Consider the following 23,756-nt stretch of genomic DNA (forward strand, 5'->3'; position numbering starts at 1 on the left):
ATATATGTGTATATATATATATATATGTATATATATATATGTATATGTATATATATATGTATATATATATATGTATATGTATATATATATGTATATATGTATATACAGATATATATCTATAGATATGTAACGAGGTTTCTTAAAAGATCGTTTAAAACGATGAACAAAAAATCGGATAGGAAGGAAAAGCACATGGAGCAGTATACAAGGTAATAAACACAAGAGAAAAACACGACAAGTACTTACTTTTTTTAAGAACTTTCCGGATACGTCGGTATTGATCCGGCTCCCTGAGTTTCAGGTCAGACCATCTTTTTCGCAGTTGATCTTTGGAGCGCTGGACCCCAAAAGATGCCTGCAAAGTCTCCACGACCTTCGCCATTATTTTGGCCTTGCGCAAATTTGGCCGTGCGTACGGCCCATATTTGCCATCATAGTCGTCTTTGTGAAGAATGGCCACCATCTCCACCATCTCTTTAAAACTCATATTAGAGGCCTTAAATCTAGGCCTCATAGATTTCGCTGACGTTCCAGCCTCCGGGCTGTCTCCACTACCTGAGGTCGTCAACATTTCAGGTGTCTCCGCCATTCTTTAACTCCACTACGCGCCGTAACAAAAAATGGGCGGAGAACATGAGTTAAAATCGAACGTCAGGGGCGGGCGACGCAGGCGGAGTTTCACACATGCGTAGTGTATAAAGAGGGGCCTTGCGCACGTGTCGTACGTACGTTCTGTGCGTCGAATTAGGGGGCGGAGAACATGAGTTAATTTCGAACGTCAGGGGCGGGCGACGCAGGCGGAGTTTCACACATGCGTAGTGTATAAAGAGGGGCCTTGCGCACGTGTCGTACGTACGTTCTGTGCGTAGGTGATAGTGGACCAGGACGTTACAAAACGAAGGTAATTTTAAATATATTTTTTATGGGTTTTATGGTCATGACTTTGTAGCAAGCGGCCTATATGGCTTGATAGATTGATGAGGCCTACATAGGGAGAAGATGATGAGGGGTTAGCCGAAACCTATAATAAAAGTGTTTTTTGTCTTGTGACTTCATCTTTTCCAGATATAATGAATCCCCTATTTAAGGATCCAGAGTTCCTTACATCTTTTATTTCCAAATATCGAGAGATGAGGAATTTGTGGGAGGTGAAACACCCTCAGTATTATGCTAAGCATGTGAGGAAGTCAACGCTGGAGAGACTTCTGGCCTTTGTCCAGGCGACCATCCCGGAAGCAACAATGGAGACATTGCTCAAGAAAATTGGGGTCTTGAGGAACATGTATAAGAGGGAGCATAAGAAGATCCAGGAATCAAGGAGATCAGGAGCATCAGCAGATGATGTTTATGTACCCAGGCTGTGGTACTATAATCAACTCCGTTTTCTGGATGACCAGAATGAAGCCAGGCCATCACTTTCAACCCTTCCCTCCAGCCTTCCCTCCACCCCAGCAGAGGCTGATGAGGAGCAAGCTGGGTCTTCCATCCTGGATGAACCAGATATGACCATCTGGAGTCAGGTAAATTATTTGAACAAATATTTACTGTACTAATATTAATGATGTTAACTGGATGTTATAATTGTCTAAAATAATTTGGCACTCAAAATTGTGTATACATATCAATTGACAGTAGTGGCTAAATATGTTTGGCACCTGCTTGAAATAATTAGGGTGTCTGATTAGACTCTTTTATTAAAGAGAAGTATTCACATTGAATTTGCTATTCATGAGAAGCAAACTGTGTGTCATTGATGAACCCAAAAAAATATACTCAAACTATTGTCCTTTTTTTATACACAGGATGAGTCCATCCAGGAGGAATGTGGGGAAAGTGGCAGGCAGGAGGAGACCAGGCCCATGGACAGCCTGGAGGAGGCCGGATTCACCATCATCCTGGAGGAGGCTGGGCCCAGTGTCAGGCAGGAGGTGGCTGCTCCCAGTGAGGTGGCTGCTCCCAGTGAGGTGGCTGGGCCAAGTGAGGTGGCTGGGCCAAGTGAGGTGGCTGGGCCAAGTGAGGTGGCTGGGCCCAGTAGGAGCCTGACCGAATCCCAAGTGCCTCCCCTCCACCTTCCCAAAAAAAGGGCCAGGAAGGGGATGGTCACACAGGACGCATCCCTGCGCCTCATGCAAGAGGCCACCCGTTTTTTAAGGAGCCCCCCCGAAGCGGAAGAATCCTATGGCTGCTACTTAGCCAGCAGGCTTCTTCAGATGAATAGGGAGCAGCGCCTCATTTGTGAGCGCCTATTTGGGGAAACAATCCATAAGGGGCTGCAGGGCACGCTAACACAAAACACCCAACTACATGAGGCAGCCCCCCCTCCTCCTCCTCCTCCTCCTCCTCCTCCTCCTGCCACAACTGAAACACCAGAGCCACAGCCTCAAAAGAAGGCTACAGGGAAGGCTGCAGGGCAGCGTGGAGGAAAGGCTGCAGGGAAGAGAAGAAAATGATGACCTGGGTTCAGTCTGGTCTGACAGAAGACGCAGGCTGTTGTAGGACCACAGTCTGGGGACATCTAGATCATCTGCTGGTGCTGTTGATCTCTGGGATTCTTGGACCAGATTGTGCTCCCTCTTATATGGACTCCGCAAGATCCCAATTTTCTGGTACACCGACTTTTTCCAGCGTTGACTTCCTCTTTATTTTATTTTGACCATGAATAAATGGATCATTTTTTGAGTTTAGCAAAAGACTTTTTATGTTTTTTCTTTGAAATCATTGATTTTACACACAATGTTAAATTAACAAGGGACAACAATCTCATTGAGTTAGAAAAAAAACACACCAAAAATACATTACTAATGTTAATAATGTTCAAGTGGTAAGTCTTGAAAATCCAAAAATTTACGTAACCAAAAACGGTGCTTTGGGTTAACTTTATCTAAAAACTAAAAAATAATCACTATAAAAAAAAAAAAACAGAATAATGGGTTCTTTGTGGTAACTTTACAAACCTAAAAAAAAAAAAGGGGAAAAAGTATTATTAGTATGGAAACATTGTTTTTAAAATGCATACTATATCATTCATGAGATCAAAGAGAAAAAGAATCCAGAAATCAGTTTGGGAGAACTCTGATTATGAACAGCAAAACACCTTCGTTCTTTATAGAGCCTTCGTAAAGAAGAAATAAAATGCGCTGCATTCAACGATCACAGATTTTGCAGCGTGATGAATGTGCTACCTACAATACGAACACTAGTTTTACTAGACCGAGTGCTTCCGTTTAGTTTTTGCTTATGAGCATGCATCGTTTTTTTGTCCGTCGGACTAGCATACAGACGAGCGGACTTCGGGGTCCGTCGTACTTACGACGTAAAGATTTGAAGCATGCTTCAAATCTAAAGTCCGTCGGATTTGAGGCTAAAAAAGTCCGTTGAAAGTCCGGAGAAGCCCACACACGATCGGATTACCGGCCAGCTTTAGTCCGTCAGCGTCCGTTGGACTTTTGTAGACGAAAAGTCCGACCGTGTGTACGCGGCATAATTCTTGACATCCTCTATTCCCAGAGGGTGCAACACACCTAGTTCACTTTTCATGATTGTTTTATTTACATTTTTTTTGTGTTTACATTTTTTTGTTTTTATTTTTATTTTTTTTGTTTCCAGCATAGAAATCACTTTGACACCTACCAGAGGGTGTAACACGCCATATCTATCTTGCTGTGTGTTTTTGCATCAGTTTTTTGCATCAGTTTTTTTCATCAGTTTATCGCACAAACTTTTTATGTCACTAGGAATACTCAATTGTACCATTTGCACATATTTACCTGTTTTTGTGACAGGCAGGGGGTTTAACACATTTGCACCAAATTTTTATGATTCCAAAGCTGTACTGGAATCTGAATTTCACTATATCCTTCAGGGAGAGTAAAATCACTACACAACTTTTTGGCCTAGCTGCCTGACTCAATAAAGGCAGAGGGTACAACACCGTTCTCCACAGCTTCACTCTCCTTTTTTTATTTGGGTTATATATATATAATAATATTTTTTTTTCTTTGGTATTCTAATATTTTTGTGTAGGACTGGTGTCAAGTCAAAGGTGTAATAAACTGCCAGGCATTTCTTTTCATCATACTTACTTAATTAAGAGTGGAATAGCGCCATTTCTACACTCCATTATCCAAAAGTGTCCGATGTGTCCGCCATAATGTCGCAGTCATGATAAAAATCACAGATCGCCGCCATTACTAATAAAAAAAAATTAATAATAAAAATGCCATAAATCTATCCCCTATTTTGTAGACACTATAACTTTTGCGCAAACCAATCAATATACACTTATTGCGATTTTTTTTTTTACCAAAAATATGTAGAAATATGTGGAAGAATACATATCGGCCTAAACTGAGGAAAAAATTTTGTTTTTTATATATAGCGCTCTTTTTTTGTTTATAGCGCAAAAAATAAAAACCGCAGAGGTGATCAAATACCACCAAAAGAAAGCTCTATTTGTGGGGAAAAAAGGACGTCAATTTTGTTTGGGAGCAATATCACACGACTGCGCAATTGTCAGTTAAAGTGACGCAGTGCCGTATCACAAAAAAGTGCTCTGGTCAGGAAGGGGGTAAAATCTTCCTGTGCTGAAGTGGTTAATAAGTGTGTGTAAATACTCCTGCCAAAAAAAAGTTCTTTCAGATGAGTTTTTTATTGTAATATTGTTTATATAGTACATTAAAGCATTTCTTGCTATTTTTTTTCTTGCCCATCAAACATTGCATGTACATAGAGGATGTTGCACCTTCTTTATGGAACCCTCTTTCTTGTCACAGTTCTCTAGCAATCCCTTATGCCACCTACACACGATCGGACTTTACGGCATACTTGGTCCGGCATACCGGATTGCATCGGACAATTCGATCGTGTGTGGGCTCCAGCGGACTTTGTTTTCTCAAAAGTTTGACGGACTTAGATTTGAAACATGTTTCAAATCTATCCAATGGACTCGAGTCCGGTCGAAACGTCCGCTCGTCTGTATGCTAGTCCGACGGACAGAAACCGACGCTAGGGCAGCTATTGGTTACTGGCTATGAACTTCCTTGTTTTAGTCCGGTCGTACCTCATCACGTACGAATCCATCGGACTTTGGTTGATCGTGTGTAGGCAAGTCCGTTCATTCGGAGAGTCCATCGTAAAGTCCGTCAAAGTCCGCCGGGCAAAGTATGCCGTAAAGTCCGGTCGTGTGTACGCGGCATAAGAAGCAGCTGTGAAATTTTGTGTGTAAATCATATTTACCTTCAGAGGTCTACCTGAATATAATAACATTCCTCCTTTTATGATTGGCTGGAATTATCCTTTTTTCTTTTGGCAGACAGCTCATTGTGCAATTCTATGAAAATGAACAATCAGCCAATAGGTAAAAAGATCCAGCCAATAAGGAAAAGAATGATTATGCTGTTGTATCCATCCAGACTTACCACAGGAGTCCACTGTATATATGACTTCTGAGTCATTGATATGTGACAAGTCCAAAAGAGCCCAGAATTTTCAAACTTGCAGGCTAGTTTTACATCAAGAATTTACCAAGGAAGCTACAATCTATATGAAAGCCATGGAGCCAGAATATTTATAAGTTTTTTTTTTTAAAGTGAATAGAGAAAATAAGAGTCAGAAATGCTATATTTTGTTTGATGTCTGTGTCCTCTTTGGGGAGATTTCTTATATCTTCCTGTTCTGGTGACCCCAGGACAAGAAATAAGAGGGTGCTGTTGCCATTGGTACTGGATGACACAGAAGCAAAAGAAACCCATCAAAGTCTCCATTTTATGTATCAGCTAGCATTGAGCTTTAAAAAGAAGCCTTAAAAAGAAGTTACAATATTTCTCTTCTCACTGTGACTATCATTTTAAAGTAATCTTTGCTTGTAGATAAGCCAGTGGTCAACCAGTCCTCTACTGAGCGATCGGAGAAAATTCCCATCCTTTTTCAGAACAGTGCCGAGTGATTCATTCCAATCTCGAGGACTTGCACAATTGGTCTTGCATTTTGGTTGGTCATGGGTTGGACTTATTGCTACAAATGATGACTATGGCCAACAAGGAATCCAGCTGATCAGACAAGATATAGTCAAGGCTGGGGCTTGTGTGGCGTACAGTGAAAACATTCTAATGAACCAACCAGATCGTAATGCTCCACATATAGTAAATGTGATGAAAAAGTCTACTGCCAAAGTTGTGGTGGCCTTCTGTAACGAAGCTGATCTGAACATTATCTTGGGTGAATGGTCAAGACAAAATGCTCCCAAGAAGATACTAATTGCCAGTGAAGCATGGTCAACAATGAACCTTGTTTCTTTTGAGAAATATACACACCTTCTTACTGGTACCATTGGACTAACTTTTTCTAGTGGAACACTGCCAAACTTTAAAGAGTTTCTCAACAAGATCAGTCCTTTCACTTCTATCGGTGGAGACTGGATTAGGATATTTTGGGAGAACACTTTTAAATGCACATTTGCCCATAACTTAAACTTCACATCAGCTTTGGAGACCTCAGAAGGAGAGTGCACAGGGTCTGAAAAACTAGACAAGATACAAAACAGCTTAACGGATTTCTCTACGCTAAGGTCCCCCTATAATTTCTACACTGCGGTCCATGTGGTGGCCAAAGCTTTGGAAGATCTTCAAAAATGCCCTGAGGGAAAAGGCCCATTTGCTGATGCAAACTGTGCAGATAAGTGGAATTTTAAACCTTGGCAGGTATTGTTCTGTCTATTTTTTTCATTTGTTGTCAATTTTCTCTAAAGCTTACCTTGCAGATAGATATTATGTTTCTATGTGACTTTTTTTTCATTTTGTTTTGTGTTGCTAAATTTACAAAAAAGTGGGGAAAAAAAGATATCTACAGAGAGAGAGAACTCTCCAACTAGTTCCACTAAACCTGGATCAGTTATCTGGAAGCTATCCGAAAGATTGTCCTGTTTGAGAGTACTTGTGAGCTCTCTGTAAATGTATGAATATTTTGTATATTCCTCCAAAGAATATACCCCTCTTGAGGTGAGGGGAACTTTTGAGTGGAGCCAACTTTTAAAGACTGTGTGTGGTTTTAAGATACAGTCATGACCAAAAATCTTGGTACCCCTGCATTTCTGTCAGATAATGCACCACTTTGCCCAGAAAATTGTCGATATTACAAATTTGTAGGCGTTCTCATGTTTAATTCTTTTGTTTGTATTGGTCACACTGCCCCCCTATCCCCCCCCCACCCCCCACATACACACTGCAATGATGGGCACAGTGAGGCTGCATTATCACACATTATGGTGATTTATTTTGTTAGTATAGCATACAGGTTTCATGATTTTGTTACATCTGCTTTATCTATCTATTTATTTGTTTAATGCATGTGAATTTTGGAGGTGTCCTCGTGAACTGGCACTTTACAATAAATGTTGCACTTTATTTGTTAAAAAAAAGGGGGTACATATTATATACATATATATATATACTGTATATATATATATTGCGAGGGGATTAGCTCAGCAGCGTGTGTGTGTGACCCCCTGGTTGGGTTCACTACACCAAAAATTAGGCATAGCAAAGAACAGTGAAAGTGAAAAAACAAACGTGTGGTTTATTTATACTATTTACAATGGTCCAAAAACAGCAAAACAAAAAGAAACATGAAAATAAATCCTTGCCAACTTGGCCACTTATTACACACAGGTTTCCCTGGCTATCAGCTAGGTGCAGCCTTGTGCTGTCCCCAGCACCTATCTCCCTGTTAAAGAGGCTTGCCACACAGGCGTTGTCTCACCACACCGAGAGTGATCACGCTCCCCAGTCTAAACAGGCACAAAACTGGTTCCAGGATGGAGCAACTCCCTTTGCATGCTGGGAGTTTTTGTAGGGGCCTTAATGAGCCAACTGAATTCAGCTGGGCTTATTACCTCTACCCCGCAGGACTCTCAGCAATTCCCCCTAGTGGTACAAATCAGCATATAGCCTGAATCTGGGACACACATATTTGCCATCTTGGATGCAACCAGCCGATCTTACCTGCCTGCTGTCACAATATATAATATATACGTACAATTTTTTTTATTTGTAAGGTGGGGGGGGGATCTTGGGTGAGTTCCTATACTTTTTTTCCCAGGACTTGACCCCTGGTTACAAGTTCATCTCCAGAGATCTTAATGTTCCTGTGTCCACTGAGCAAAACATTATCAATAAGTTTACAGTCCATGGCACTGTAGCTAATCTCCCTGGGCTTGGACGAAAGAGAAACATTGATCAAAGATTGCAATGAAGGACTGTTGGAAAGGTGGATAAAGAACCTCGATCAACTTCCAGACAAATTCAAGCTGACCTTCAGGCACAGGGTACAACTGTGTCGGCTCGCACTATAAGTCGCCATCTGAATGAAAAGGGATGCTATGGTAGGAGACCCAGGAGGACCCCACTGCTGAAACAGAAACATAAACTTACGTGAGGAAGCTAAAATCCTTTTGGAAGAATGTGCTATAGACAGATGAAACTAAATTACAGCTTTTTGGTAAAACCCATCATTCTACTCTTTTCAGAAAAAGCAATGAGGCCTTTAAAGAAAAGATTACAGTCCCTACAGTCACACATGGTGGAGATTCACTGAGGTTTTGGGGATGCTTTGCTGCTTCAGGCACTGGATGTCTTGATCGTGTGCATGGCATTATGAAATCTGAAGACTACCAAAATATTCTGGGGTGCAATGTAGGGCCCAGTTTCAGAAAGTTGGGTCGCAGTCAGAGGTCATGGGCCTTACAGCAGGACAATGACCCAAAGCAAAAGTCAAAAAGCACCCAGAAATGGTTTAAGGCAAAGCGCTGGAGAGTACTGAACTGACCAGCAGTCAGTCCAGATCTAAATCTCATAGAGCAGTGGTCATGAACCCTGTCCTCAGGGCCCATAACAGGCCAGGTTTGCAAGATAACTGAAATACATCACAGGTGATATCATTTGCTGCTCAGTGATTGCAGTATTCTAGTGTGCATCTCCCCAAGGTAAAACATAAAACCTGGCCTATTAGTGGGCCCTGAGGACAGGGTTGATGACCACTGTCATGGAGCACCTGTGGAGAGATGGGAAAACGAACCCTTCCAATCTGAGAGACTTGGAGCAGTTGGCGAAAGAAAAGTGGTCCAAAATTCCTGGTGTACAAAACTCATTGATGCTTACAGGAAGAGATTTATTTCAGTTATTTTTTCCTAGGGGTGTACTACCAAATATTAAAATGAGGGAGCCAATAGTTTTGTTCAGTTCATTTTTGGAGTTTTGCGTGGAATTTGGCTTTTTGTTTCTCCACTTTTTGTGTCATACCCATACAAACAAAAGACATAAACATGAGAATAAAAGTTCTAAAAAAAGGGAATTGGCGCTGTTTAACTATATGTGCATTGGATATTGCTTGTGTATAAATACGTTTAAAAAATATATATTAAGTGCAACAAATGTATGTGTAAAAAATTATAGTGAAAATAGGGAGCTAAAAGTAAGTGAGATGCTCCTACAACCATATCCTATACAATAAAGTGCAACATGCTAGGACAAAAATACTCAAAACTGCCTGTAAAAATAAAAATCTGCAAACAGTCCAAATTAGTGATGAAAAAAATTTGTGGTACAAAATTATTAAAAACAATCTAAACCATTACAATAAAGTCCCCAGCGTGAATATGTGGAAAGTCCAATTCATAAACCAAGTGATAAAAATATATAAAAGTGATAAAAATGTGCTGAAAATTTATATAATACAAATAATGTCCCAAAAAATTAGTGTTCAGAAAAAATTATTTTGATGTGTCCCTCCAATAGAAAGGCGATACTCTCAGTGTGGCAAGTGTTCCCCGTCTTCCACTGCACCCCCACTCGTGCCCTCACTCACCGGACTGCCCAACCCCTGCAGGGGTAAAAGGCATGTAGACAAAATCCAGCGATGATGTACCTTGGTAACGATCCTCAGCCCAGTGGTTGTCCTTCCCTTCTATGATGTAACGGCTTCCCCAGCATTAAACATCCATCAGAAGCTGTTTAGACCCGAAAAATGTTTTTTCGGGTCTAAACAGATGCACATATAGTCGAACAGTGCCAATTCCCTTTTTTTAGAACTTTTGTTGATTTGAATGTCACCTAGGTGATATTCTGTGTCCTGGGGGCTGCAGTTCTCTTTTTTTCCTCTTTTGTCCTAAGCGCGGAACCATTGTTTCTTATAAACATGAGAATGCCTAAACATTTGTAATTGCAGACAATTGTCTAGGCGAAGTGGTGCATTATCTAACAGAAATGCAGGGGTGCCAAGATTTTTGGCCATGGCTGTAGGTTGGTCTCTGCGGTTGGAGAATGACCGCAACATACAGGGATATACAATGTAATACTGACCTATAATCACACACACAGGTTGGACTAGATGGACTTGTGTCTTTTTTCAGCCTCACCTACAGATGGAAATATAGGATCAGTTAAGATGTCTTGTAGACCCCAGTATGGAGATGACTCTGCTATTATATGTTTGATAGTCCTGTGAGATGGCCAGCTATACACCTTATTAAGAGATTTAAGCTTGAATGCTTTCTTATTCTGGTTGCTGTAGTACCCAAGACGTCCCAGTATGCCTATCCTCTCAATTGTTGGTGACCAGTCCAATTTTTGTAGTCTCTTGTATTGTCTTGGGTATTCCTACATGGAGATCCCCCTGCATAATTTCTGACACTGTTATTGTCCAGCTAGGAGCTTTATGTGTTTCAGCTATGAGATTTATGTGTTACATTTACCAGAATGGCCACAACTAGTATGCAGACATATGAACCATTAATGTGGCCTAAAAAAAAATTTTAAAAAATGTATTCTTTTTTTCTACCCTCCCATGCAACAGCTCCTGTACTATATGAAAAAGGTGAGATATAAGCGAAGTAATGGAAGGGAACTCTACTTTGATGAAAATGGTGACCCCCCTGCCGCATATGACATAGTGAACTGGCAGCTGAGCCCAGAAGGTAAAATACAACAAGTCAAGATTGGAAGTTATGACACCGCAGCACCTCCAGGAGAAATTTTTGCCATAAACACAAGTGCCATTGTGTGGTCAATAGAAGATCACCAGGTATGAATAAACATATAATTAGAAATTGCCATTCCTTTTGTTCTCTTTTATATATCAAAAGACAAGTTTCGAAAATGTATACAGGGTACCCTCATCTGGACACCGGGTACTGTTAAATGTGAACTTAGACACACAATAATACAGATCCTGTCCCCTGTAAAGCAGAGCTCAGACTGGAAGAAAGAGAAGCAGCACAAAGAGCCAATACATTGGGCTGCTGTGCTCATATGCAAACAATAAACATGCTGATTGAAGGAGAGAACAGTGACAGAGGGGTGAATTCACCAGTCTGTTGCTTCCCTGTCCAAACCCATGCCCTTAATTGTAACTTAATTGCAGCAGATTAAACGTAGGTCACAAAAAGCTAAATATGCAAATGCATACACAGTTTATGAGAGCTGGTCTATCTCCCAAAAGACTTATTGTCTATATAGTTTTTACACACATTACACACACATTTTTACCTCAGCATGAACCGCTGGTAAGATTGGGTCTCCTGCTCATTCTCTGCCCTAGCTGGAGCCTCACTTACTGGCACCACCAGAATACCTCACCTGGGAACTCCCAGTGGTCACACAAGAATGGCACATGCTGGTTATTAGAAAACGAACAGTTTGTATTGGCAAAGTGAACAGTAACACAGAAAAATTGGTAGTTCTACATCATCACATAAAAGACCAGTGCAATAATTGCTACAATGTAGTCAACCCAGGTACCTCTAGGTGTGTACTGCAGTACCAAAGCATACACAGTAGCTCTCCACCTGAGAGATTACACCCCAAGTGACCAAAAAGATTAACAATAATTGTACAGACTAATTCACTTGAGGAGTCTCAGACAAGAGGGGCTAGGCTTAGGCCCAAGAGTTTGACTCACTACCCGCAACCCAGTTCTGCTTCCAGGTAGGCCACAATATTTGGACAGTTCTGAATGTTAGCTTCTGCCAGCTCAGGTGGGGCCCTTTAACCACTTCAATACAGAGCACTTATACACCCTTCCTGCCCAGATCAATTTTCAGCTTTCAGTGCTCTCACACAATTACTCAGTCATGCAACACTGTACCCAAACAACATTTTTATCATTTCTTTTGGTGTTTTATTTTTTATTTTTTGCAATATAAATGAAAAAAGAGCAAAAATGCTGAAATAAAAACACACTTTTTTTTTAGTTTCTATTATAAAATTTTGCAAATTAGTAATTTTTCTTCATAAATTTGGGTCAAAATGTATACTGCTACATATATTTGGTAAAAATAAAAAAATTTGTGGATATTATTTAGTCTGTTTGAAAGTTATAGAGTCTACAAGCTATGGTGCAAATCAATGAAACTTGATCACACCTGATGTACTGATGGCCTATCTCATTTCTTGAGATATTGACAAGCCAGGAAAGTACAAATACCCCCTAAATGCCCCTTTTTGGAAAGTAGACATTCTGAGGTATTTAGTAAAAGGCATGGTGAGTTTTTTGAAGTTGTATTTTTTTTTTATTTTTTTTTTTTTACACACAATTGTCATATTAACAAGTTATTTCTCTCACACAGCACATGCATACTTGCATTACACCCTAAAATATATTCTGCTACCCCTCCTGAGTATGGCGATACCACATGTGTGGGACTTGTACACAGCCTTGCCACATAGAGAGGCCCAACATCCAAGTAGCACCTCCAGGCGTTCTAGGAGCAAAAATTACACATCTAATTTGATGACGACCTATCACACTTTTGAAGGCCCTGGAGCACCAGGACAATGGAAACGGCCACAAAATTACACCCCAACGTATAATCTATGAGGCATAATGAGTGTTTTGAACGGTTCATTTATTTCCAGACGTTTTTGGAAAATGTGGGAAAAAAAAATGAAAACGCATTTTTTTTACACAAAGTTGTCTATTTAAAAACATGTTGGGATTTTCCTGTGCGGTTATGGCCTCTTATGCCCCGTACACACGGTCGGATTTTCCGACGGAAAATGTGTGATAGGACCTTGTTGTCGGAAATTCCGACCGTGTGTAGGCTCCATCACACATTTTCCATCGGATTTTCCGACACACAAAGTTTGAGAGCAGGCTATAAAATTTTCCTACAACAAAATCTGTTGTCGGAATTTCCGGCCGTGTGTACACAAATCCGACGCACAAAGTGCCACGCATGCTCAGAATAAATAAAGAGATGAAAGCTATTGGCTACTGCCCCGTTTATTGTCCCGACGTACGTGTTTTACGTCACCACGTTCAGAATGATCGGATTTTCTGACAACTTTGTGTGACCGTGTGTATGCAAGACAAGTTTGAGCCAACATCCGTCGGAAAAAATCCTAGGATTTTGTTGTCGGAATGTCCGATCAATGTCCGACCGTGTGTACGGGGCATTACTGTGAGATCAACCCTGTGTTACAGAATTCAGTTATATATTATCCATATATGATTACCATTCATGTATAGTAAATGTGATATTCTCATCTATTGTTAGACGTTTTTTATCAATAAAATATGTACTTTATATTATACTTCTTTACGCATCTTTCTGGTTTCCAACCTATGCCCATAAAGTCCCAGGGGGCATCTCCTTTGTTTTTCTTACAGTTATTAACCCCAGAAGAATTTTGGTTATGGTATATTAATGAAAACTTTTTCTCCATGCTTATTTTGACTAAACTGAACTGACTAAACCATGTCCATTTTACATAAACCATGCCCAGTGTACTTTTAGCACTGCCTCCCAACCCCCCCACCCATGCCGAATCATTTATTTGCACAGACTGAAGGTGGAAACTATATTCTAACCATATTCTCTGCACCCCTCATAACTTTTTTAACCTGTAGTAATATTATTTGCATCCTCTACATTGGTCCAAATCGTACTTAAAGTAAACCAGCACAACAACTGAATTCCAGTAGGCATTGGTGGATGCCGTTTCCAGTACATAGGACAGAGCACAGATCAAGTGATAATCCCTGACCAAATGCTCATGGCACATGGGAGTCTCAGTCCCAAAGAGTTCAAGGATAGTGAATATTTTCATTTGTGTCACAGAGTTGGGCAACATATGTCTACTAGCTGCTGAAGACCTACAAGTCTTACTATAGGTTGGTTGGGTCTTTTGGATTGTAGTCCACATCACATAAAGTGTGGCTATGAATTCCTCACTAAGATAATAGAGATGATTATCAACTCTCACCTATAAAAATGTCAGCACACTCATTACTTTCTTCTCCTTGGGTTTACTAAAATTGTCAGCATACCCCATAGGGAGTTGAACTGATCATGTTCAACTAAATGTCCAATATCCACTGTCCAATATCTCCATAGAACTAGACGTCCCACTGACATCTTTTTGTCTATGTACTTATAACTAAACATGTCTTCTCTGGTATCTGCCCCATCTACCAATCACATCACTGTTCACTCTATTGGAGCTATAGAAGTAAAAGCATTAGCAGGGTTCACTGCTGTCATTTCTGTCTGTAACAATTTGCAGGCCCCAGCATGCCCTTATTTTCTCTGTCTCTGTTGAATTTAAAGTCCCAACATGCTCTATGGTTTGCACTATAGTTTGGCCCATACACATGTCCCACTCCCTTGTCACTGGCAGATAACAAGTAATGCCATGTGACACTGCTGTCCCCATCACTACATAAACACTTCATTGTTTCCAACCTGTATATTGTCCCCATTTACACACTCATTGCTCAAATTCTTCATTAGCCTTCATTAGACACAACACATTAAACACATCCAGCAAGCTGTAGTTTGATCAGCAAATAATGGAGGTTATAAAACAATGTCTGCAAGAAGGCATACAAGTAATCTCCCTTTACAAGAATGGTGTGTAGTAGTATTTCTTAATGGGCAACACATCAAACCTTGGAGAGGACAAGCCACAACAAAAGAAAACGGGACACCAAGTTCCGCTATGAAAGAGAAATGTAATCTACAGGTGACCTAAGTCACCAACACTGGACTAAATATTACATTTTTTGATGCTGTGAAATGTAGATGTTAGGGTTAGAATATGGTATACATACAGGGAGAATTTTCTTGCCAATGCTCCTGAATGTTGTTGGCCATTTGGCTCAGAGAGATCTACTTGCCTGAAATAAGGAATAATGCTTTCATTTTATGACTGGCGATGAAATGAGAAATTTAGATATCTCCTATTCTTTGAAGGCTTTACTGTGCCAAATAAACCAGTTTTTATTACACAAAGCATACCAAGAACTGCAACATTTACTAATTATTTTTTATCACATTCTATTAATATAGAGTTCAGTCTGCAGTGAGAGCTGTCCTCCAGGATTTCGTAAAGTTGCCATAAGTGGACAACCTGTCTGTTGTTATGACTGTGTCCCCTGTCCACCAGGAGAGATCTCCAACCAGACAGGTAACACTTTACCAATCTTTTTAGCCTGGAAAGCTCTTGGACTCCTTTAAGGAGATTCTCATGATAGGTATGATTAATAATACCCTAAATATTTTTTAATTTCCAAAAGTTTAGTGCAATTTCAAGTGCTGAAAAAATTATTAAAATTACTGAAACAATCAGATACTGTATAGTCCCTTTATGTACCTTTATTGATCCTCAGTCTGCAATCCCAGGAAGCACCTTATCCCCAATGATACTAGGAGCATGACAACTATGGAAACTCAATTTTTTTCTGCCGTGGCCCTTAGTACCAGCTTGGCTCTTGGAATACTCTAACAATAACTGAAGAGTGAGTGTTAGGGATTCTGTGACTATTGCAGGCTCTTTATTAACTTATTAGCACTCAGAACTTTTAAACTCACTTACACTTTAAAATCAGAAAATTGAATTCTGTTCTAATGGTGAAATGATAGAATATACTTAAAACAGAAGTAACATTTGTTTTTGCCTGTAAATTTTCTTTCAGACACCATCAACTGCCTAAAGTGCCAGTGGGATCATTGGCCAAATTCTCAGAAATCCAGATGCCTTCTAAAACCTATAGAATATCTCTCAAATGAAGATCCACTGGGACAAACATTAACTGCCATTAGCATAATTTCCTCTTTGGCTTCAGTTGCCATTATGAAACTTTTTATACAGTTTAAGGCTACCCCTTTAGTTAAAGCTAACAATTATTATATCAGCTGTCTTCTTTTGGTCTCCCTTTCATTGTGCTTTCTCTGCCCTGTAATTCTTATTGGTTATCCTCAGCGTGAGAGGTGTCTCCTGCGTCAAATTGCTTTTGGAATGGTTTTTGCTCTCTGCATCTCATGCATTTTGGCCAAGACCTTGATTGTGATATTTGCTTTTATAGCCACCATGCCAGACAGCAATTTCAGAAAGTGGGCAAACCCGAAAGTGTCCTACGTGGTCATTGCAATGAGTTCACTCTTACAATTTGTTTTGTGCGTACTCTGGTTGTGTATTGCTCCTCCCTTCCCAGAATACAACACACAATCTAAACCTGGAATAATTATTCTTGAATGTAATGAAGGATCACCCATTGCCTTCTGGACCATGTTGGGTTACCTCTTTCTTTTGGCCTCCATTAGTTTTATTGTTGCCTTCCTGGCTCGGAGACTTCCTGACAGCTTCAATGAGGCCCAGTTTATTACCTTCAGCATGCTAGCTTTCCTCAGTGTCTGGATATCCTACATCCCAGCATCCCTCAGTGCACAGGGCAAATATACGGTGGCCATGGAGATCTTCGCCATCTTGGCCTCCAGTTGGGCTCTCATCACCTGCATGTTTTTCCCAAAATGTTTTATCATCTTGTTTAGACCTGACATGAACACTAAAGAATTTCTAATGAGAAACAACATTTATAAAAGATAGCATATTAGGTGTGTATATGTAATGTGCTTTATTTCTTCAACAAATAAATTGAGCTCAAAGTTTTAATATTTGCTTTAGCTTTGACTTAGGTTGTATAAGATTTATAGGCTGATTATTGATATTTTGTCATATATAATATTATTATAATTATTATTATTCAGGTTTTTTTAAGTGGCAACAGTTTGTGGAGCACTTTACAATGCAAGGTCAGACAGTACAGTTACAATACAATTTTATCATGAGGTATCAGCGCCTTGCTTGTTGGAGCTTACAATCTAAAAGGGAGGGTCAAGCGATACAAAAGGTAATAATAAGGTAATACTTGTGGGGGGTAAACTAATGGAGATAGGCAAAATACAGTTGTTAGGTGGAGGTGGGATAGATGTTATTGTAAGCTGGAGGTAAGATTGGTGTTATGAGTAAGTGCAGTTGTTTACATGAAACGCATTGACATTTATCTCCTTATGCTCGCAGTGCTGTCATGATTTTATCTCTTTATATTTGATATGCAACAATAAAGTTTTGATATCCATTCGGCGTGTGTGGCCATCAACATTTATTTTGTACCTGCTGATCTTGGAGGTCAGCTGGGTGGGCACCTCTGATTTGGATGTTGATCAAGGCGTTCAGCACAAACACCTTGACCGGTGTTTACTCATTATTGGAGTCGCGACTGGTTTCTCTGAAGAAAAGGGTTTTTAGGGATCATCTAAAAGTGGACAGAGTAGGAGATATAAAATATAGGTATGCAATGCACAGCATATAATGTCAATAAAATTGGGCTAAAAGGAACACAAAAAAGCCTTACATAAGTAAGCCAAAGTACTCTTCAAAAATAGTATTTCTTTCTATTTCAATATGAAGCATAAACCTTCAACAAAGCTTCTCCACTGTACACTATTTGCTTGTGGGTCTCTTTTGTTTCCTTTGGGGCTCATTCACATTTTTGTGCTGTGGTAATGCACATGTGACAACCCCATGATTAAGCTCCGAAGGGCGGAGCGAAATGTGTTGGGAGCGTGACCTGGCGGGAGCCAAGGCTGAGGTTGCCACATTCCATCACGAGTGGGTTTGCTTCGATGTGTGACTTAAGGGATATTCATACTTCCACACTCTGATGTCTGGAGCCGGGATGGGCTCCCTCCCCAGCCAGCACTCACAGCAGTGAACCAGGACTATCACCCTTATCTAAGCCTGAGCTGACCAGCTGATGTCAGTGATCTACATAATAAAAATGGCATCTTAACCACTTACCAACCGGCCCATAGCCGAATGACGGCTGTAGGGCGGTTGGATAACTCTGGGAGGACGTACTATGACATCCTCCCAGAATTTCCCTCTCGCGCGCCCCCTGGGGCGCGCACCCGAACACATCCGTGACCACCGGGTCCAGAGGACCCGGTGCATCACGGATCCCGGTAAATGGCCGCTAATCGCGGCCGTTTACCATGTGATCGCGCCGTCAAATGACGGCGCGATCACATGTAAACAGACCGGCGTCATCTGATGACGCCGGTTCCTCTCCTCCCCTCCTGTGTACCGATCGGTACACTGTGGAGGAGAGGGAGATGGATGGATGGCTGCAGCGCTGTGGGCTGTATGTGTAGTGCTCACAGCGCTGCACAGAGACATCCAGCCATCCATCCATCCATGCTCAGCCATCCCTACTACTATGCAATGCTGTGCAATACTCTGCAATACCCCCACAATACTCTGCAATGCTGTGCAATACTCTGCAATGCCCCCACAATACTCTGCAATGCTGTGCAATACTCTGCAATGCTGTGCAATACTCTGCAATACCCCCACAATACTCTGCAATGCTGTGCAATACTCTGCAATGCCCCCACAATACTCTGCAATGCTGTGCAATACTCTGCAATGCTGTGCAATACTCTGCAATACCCCCACAATACTCTGCGATGCTGTGCAATACTCTGCAATGCCCCCACAAAACTCTGCAATGCCCCCACAATACTCTGCAATGCTGTGCAATACTCTGCAATGCCCCCACAATACTCTGCAATGCTGTGCAATACTCTGCAATGCCCCCACAATACTCTGCAATGCCCCCGCCATACTCTGCCCTGCCCCCACCATACTCTGCAATGCCCCCGCCATACTCTGCCATGCCCCCGCCATACTCTGCCATGCCCCCGCCATACTCTGCCATGCCCCGCCATACTCCGCCATACTCCGCCATACCCCGCCATACCCCGCCATACTCCGCCATACTCCGCCATACTCCGCCATACCCCGCCATACTCTGCAATACCCCGCCATACTCCGCAATACCCCGCCGTACCCTGCCATGCTGAGCCATGCTCAGCTGTACTCAGCCTCTGTATGTGGCCAGGCTGTGGAAGTCTCACACATGTGGTATCACCGTACTCAGGAGGAGCAGGAGAATCTATTTTGGGGTGTCATTTTTGGTATGTACATGTTATGTGGTAGAAATATTGTATAAATGGACAACTTTGTGTTAAAAAAAAAAAAAAAGCGTTTTAACCACTTCCCGCCCACCGGCCGTCATACAACGTCCTTGATTTTGTGCGGGGATATCTGAATGATGGTTGCAGCTACAGGCATCATTCAGATATCAGCTTTTTCAGCCGGCGAATCCCTACACCATGAGAATGATCATAGCAGCTGTTCCACTGCTTGATCGTTCTTACGGGAGGCGAGAGGGGATGTCCCCCCCTCCCGCGCTTCTACCGACTCACCGCTACGATCGAAGCCAGGATCATTTTTTTTTTTTTTTTTTTCAGGCTTCCCAGCCTAGAGGTGAGATGTGGGGTCTTATTGACCCCATATCTCACTGTAAAAAGGACCTGTCATGCCATATTCCTATTACAAGGATGTTTATATTCCTTGTAATAGGAATAAAAGTGGTCCAAAATTTTTTTTTTTGGAAAAAAGCATCAAACTAAAATAAATAAAGTAAAATGAACAATAAAAAAAAAAAAAATTTTTTAAAGCGCCCCTGTCCCTGTGTGCTCGCATGCAGAAGCGAACGCATACGTAAGTCCCGCCCACATATGAAAACGGTGTTCAAACCACACATGTGAGGTATCGCTGCGATCGGTAGAGCGAGAGCAATAATTTTGGCCCTAGACCTCCTCTGTAACTCAAAACATGTAACCAGTAAAAAATTTTAAAGCGTCGCCTATGGGGATTTTTGAGTAGCAAAGTTTGGCGCCATTCCACAAGCGCGTGCAATTTTGAAAGGTGACATGTTGGGTATCTATTTACTCGGCGTAACTTCATCTTTCACATTATGCAAAAACATTAGGCTAACTTTACTGTTTTGGTTTTTGTAAAGCACAAAACATTTTTTTTTCCAAAAAAAACGCGTTAAAAAAATTGCTGCGCAAATACCGTGCGAGATAAAAAGTTGCAACGACCGCCATTGTATTCTCTAGGGTCTTTGCTAAAAAAACATATATAATGTTTTGGGATTCTATGTAATTTTCTAGCTAATAAATTATGATTTTTACATGTAGGAGAGAAATGTCAGAATTGGCCTGGGTACTCCAGAACGCCTGAAGGTGCTCCCCTGCATGTTGGGCCTCTGTATGTGGCCACGCTGTGTAAAAGTCTCACACATGTGGTATCGCCATACTCGGGAGTAATAGCAGAATGTGTTTTGGGGTGTAATTTGTGGTATGCATATGCTGTGTGTGAGAAATAACCTGCTAATATGACAATTTTGTGGGGAAAAAAAAAAGTAAAAAAAAACCTTGATTTTGCAAAGAATTGTGGGAAAAAATGACAACTTCAAAAAACTCACCATGCATCTTTCTAAATACCTTGGAATGTCTTCTTTCCAAAAAGGGGTCATTTGGGGGGTATTTGTACTTTTCTGGAAAGTTAGGGTCTCAAGAAATTAGATAGGCCGTCAGTACTTCAGGTGTGATCAATTTTCAGATATTCGCACCATAGCTTTTGGACTCTATAACTTTCACAAAGACCAAATAATATCCACCGATTTGGGTTAATTTTACCAAAGATATGTAGCGGTATAAATTTTGGCCAAAATATATGAAGAAAAATTACTAATTTGCAAAATATTATAACAGAAATGAAGAAAAATGTATTTTTTTACAGATTTTTCGGTCTTTTTTCTTTTACGGCGCAAAAAATAAAGAACCCAGTGGTGATTAAATACCACCAAAAGAAAGCTCCATTTGTGTGAAAAAAAGGACAAAAATTTCATATAGATACAGTGTTGCATGACTGAGTAATTGTCATTCAAAATGTGAGAGCACCAAAAGCTGAAAATTGGTCTGGTTAGGAAGGGGGTTTAAGTGCCCAGTTGTCAAGTGGTTAAACAGGAGAGACACCAATCATCTTGAAATCAAAACATTATTTCACCAAAACAAGTCAGCAAAATATTTTCCAGACCCAGTGTGCTGAGTATGTAAGCACTCTTACTAAAACAAAAAGCAATGGGTCCTAAAAAATTATTATCAGCGATACTATATGCCCATAGACCACTCACCTAGTCGGGTGTTGTCACCATAACCAATCACATGTATAAAAACAAAAGTCCTGGTAATAGATCACCTGGGAAGCAAAAGGGTTTATACACATTGGATGTCATTTTGCAACTTAATGGTCTTGCACCACTTATGTAATTTATAAGCAATATTTATCGCAATTATACACATCCTATGTGTATACTGAGATTTGGCCAACAGTTCATTGTGTGTTGTGTCCTGTGTTTTTGTTTGTTGGTTTTGTAATGCACCTTCCCCTATGGTGCTTCTATCGATTTGAATAATCCTGTAATGCTGCAAATTATTCTGTTTTTAGTATTGGATATTTTTTGTCTTTAATTTAAAATCAATACATTTTGTACTTTTTCAGTAAACCCTATTATGACCCTTTGTCACTAGAGTAACCCCTTGGCTTCCCAGGTGATCTATTACCAGGGCTTTTGTTTTTTAAGCACTCTAACTATCCCCGGGCACCCGCGACAGATGCCACTGTCCCCCGCAAAGCTCAAGCAGTCGTCGGCTCATCGCTGAAGGTGGCCGGAAGTGATGTAAGGTAAACTGGGAGAGCCGCCGCTGGTCAGAAACCACACAGCACTGGAACACAAGTGAAGTAGGGATGTAGGTGGAGCTGTTGCTATGATAATGCGTTTTGGAGTGGCCCTTCCTCAAGATGAGGCGATGCCGGCTTGAGTTTTGTGGGGGACAGCGGCATCTGGGACGGCACCACGGCTTCCAGCACCCACCTGTGAGTCATTCCTATCCACATCTGCTGCCTTTGTGTCACCATATAACCAAAACTGGCTGTGTCATAAAAATGTGTAGACCGAATCATATGGGATTCACCTACTACTGTAAGTGCACAGCATGGAGGATTACCCCTGAGCACTTTCTGACCTGGATGTTTTGGACTATGCTTATTTTGTGTTGTACATGACTTATTTCTGACCCCTGCACTCTGTACACTATGTTGTACTTTACATGGTCCTGACCAAAGCGTTTATTGTGCCAACAGCTGTTGGTTTTACCCCCTTCCTGACCAGAGCACTTTTTACAATTTGGCACTGCGTCGCTTTAGCTGACTATTGCGCAGTCGTGCAATGCTGTACCCAAACAAAATTTGTGTCCTTTCTTTCCCACAAATAGAGCTTTCTTTTGGTGCTATTTGATCACCCCTGTGGTTTTTATTTTTTCCACTATAAACAAAAAAAGAGTGACAATTTTGAAAAAAAAAACTATATTTTTTACATTTTGCTATAATAAATATCCCCAAAAATGTTTTTAAAAAACAAATTTCTTCATCAGTTTAGGCCAATAAATATTCTTCTACATATTTTTGATAAAAAAAATTGCAATAAGCGTATATTGATTGGTTTGCGCAACATTTATACCATCTACAAACTATGGGAAAGATTTATGGCATTTTTTTAAATGTTTTACTAGTAATGGCAGTGATCTGTGATTTTTAGCGGTATTGCGACATTTCAACGGACAGATCGGACACTTTTGACACATCTTTGGGACTATTGACATTTATACAGCGATCAACGCTATAAAAATGTACTGATTACTGTGTAAATGACACTGGTAGGGAAGGGGTTAACACTAGGGGCGATCAAGGTTAAATGTATGTTCCCTCAGTGTGTTCTAACTGTATGGAGATAGGACTGAGTAGGGGAGGAGACATATTGCTGTTCCTACTTACTAGGAACAAACGACATGTTTTCTCTCCTCTGACAGCACAGAGATTTGTGTGTTTACAAACAAATTGCACGAGCACCCATGCTGGTGCTCATGCACGCGACCGCTGGCCACACGCATCGAGTCTCCCACCATGCAGCGGGCGCACGCGCTCCTCTGGCGGCGCACGCGCTCCCTCTGGCGGCTCTTAAAGGAAACTCCATACGGGTACAGGGTTTCGCACAGGGGTACCATTCTGCCCCAGTAAATAGACGTGAGCCGGTTGGGAACCAGTTAATTAAGTTTTTATTTAAGGTAGGCTCAGTCAGTAAGTAAAATCATTTTGTGTGCAGAAAATCATATGTAATTGAAAATGTATTTTTTTTTTAAATGATCCTTTGCCCTGAGGTTTATGCATGTCTGTGATTCTGTCACTTGTTGCACAGTACACAGGAGTGCATATAGAGACTAGGTTGAGGTTGTTTAATCATCCATCTTTAAGCTGCTCCCACTGTTAGACGCAACCTGCCCATGACCATAATTTGTCACGGTGGGCTGTTGACTTGTTTTTCAGCTTCATCCCAGGGTTCCCCAGGTCTTTCATTATTCTAGTCATGCTCACACTTTCTCTGAGTGTTTTTTGTAATACTTTATGAGAGAGAGGTACCTGGAGGGCCAGGGTTGGTGAACCTTTTATACTACC

At 41.0% G+C, this 23,756-nt stretch overlaps 1 protein-coding gene across 1 annotated transcript in view; it reads left to right on the forward strand.

Moving 5' to 3' along the window:
• LOC141134111 (extracellular calcium-sensing receptor-like) overlaps nucleotides 1-16,877 on the forward strand; it is a 33,402-nt gene extending 16,525 nt beyond the window's left edge. Inside the window, exons 3-6 of the mRNA XM_073623695.1 lie at nucleotides 5,868-6,698; nucleotides 10,846-11,073; nucleotides 15,341-15,458; nucleotides 15,967-16,877. Of these exons, the coding sequence (XP_073479796.1) occupies nucleotides 5,868-6,698; nucleotides 10,846-11,073; nucleotides 15,341-15,458; nucleotides 15,967-16,877 (2,088 nt within the window). The remainder of the gene's footprint in view (nucleotides 1-5,867; nucleotides 6,699-10,845; nucleotides 11,074-15,340; nucleotides 15,459-15,966) is intronic.
• The last annotated feature ends 6,879 nt before the right edge of the window (nucleotides 16,878-23,756 follow it).

This window comes from Aquarana catesbeiana, linkage group LG03 (assembly GCF_042186555.1).
Source record: "Aquarana catesbeiana isolate 2022-GZ linkage group LG03, ASM4218655v1, whole genome shotgun sequence".
Classification (NCBI taxonomy): domain Eukaryota; kingdom Metazoa; phylum Chordata; class Amphibia; order Anura; family Ranidae; genus Aquarana; species Aquarana catesbeiana.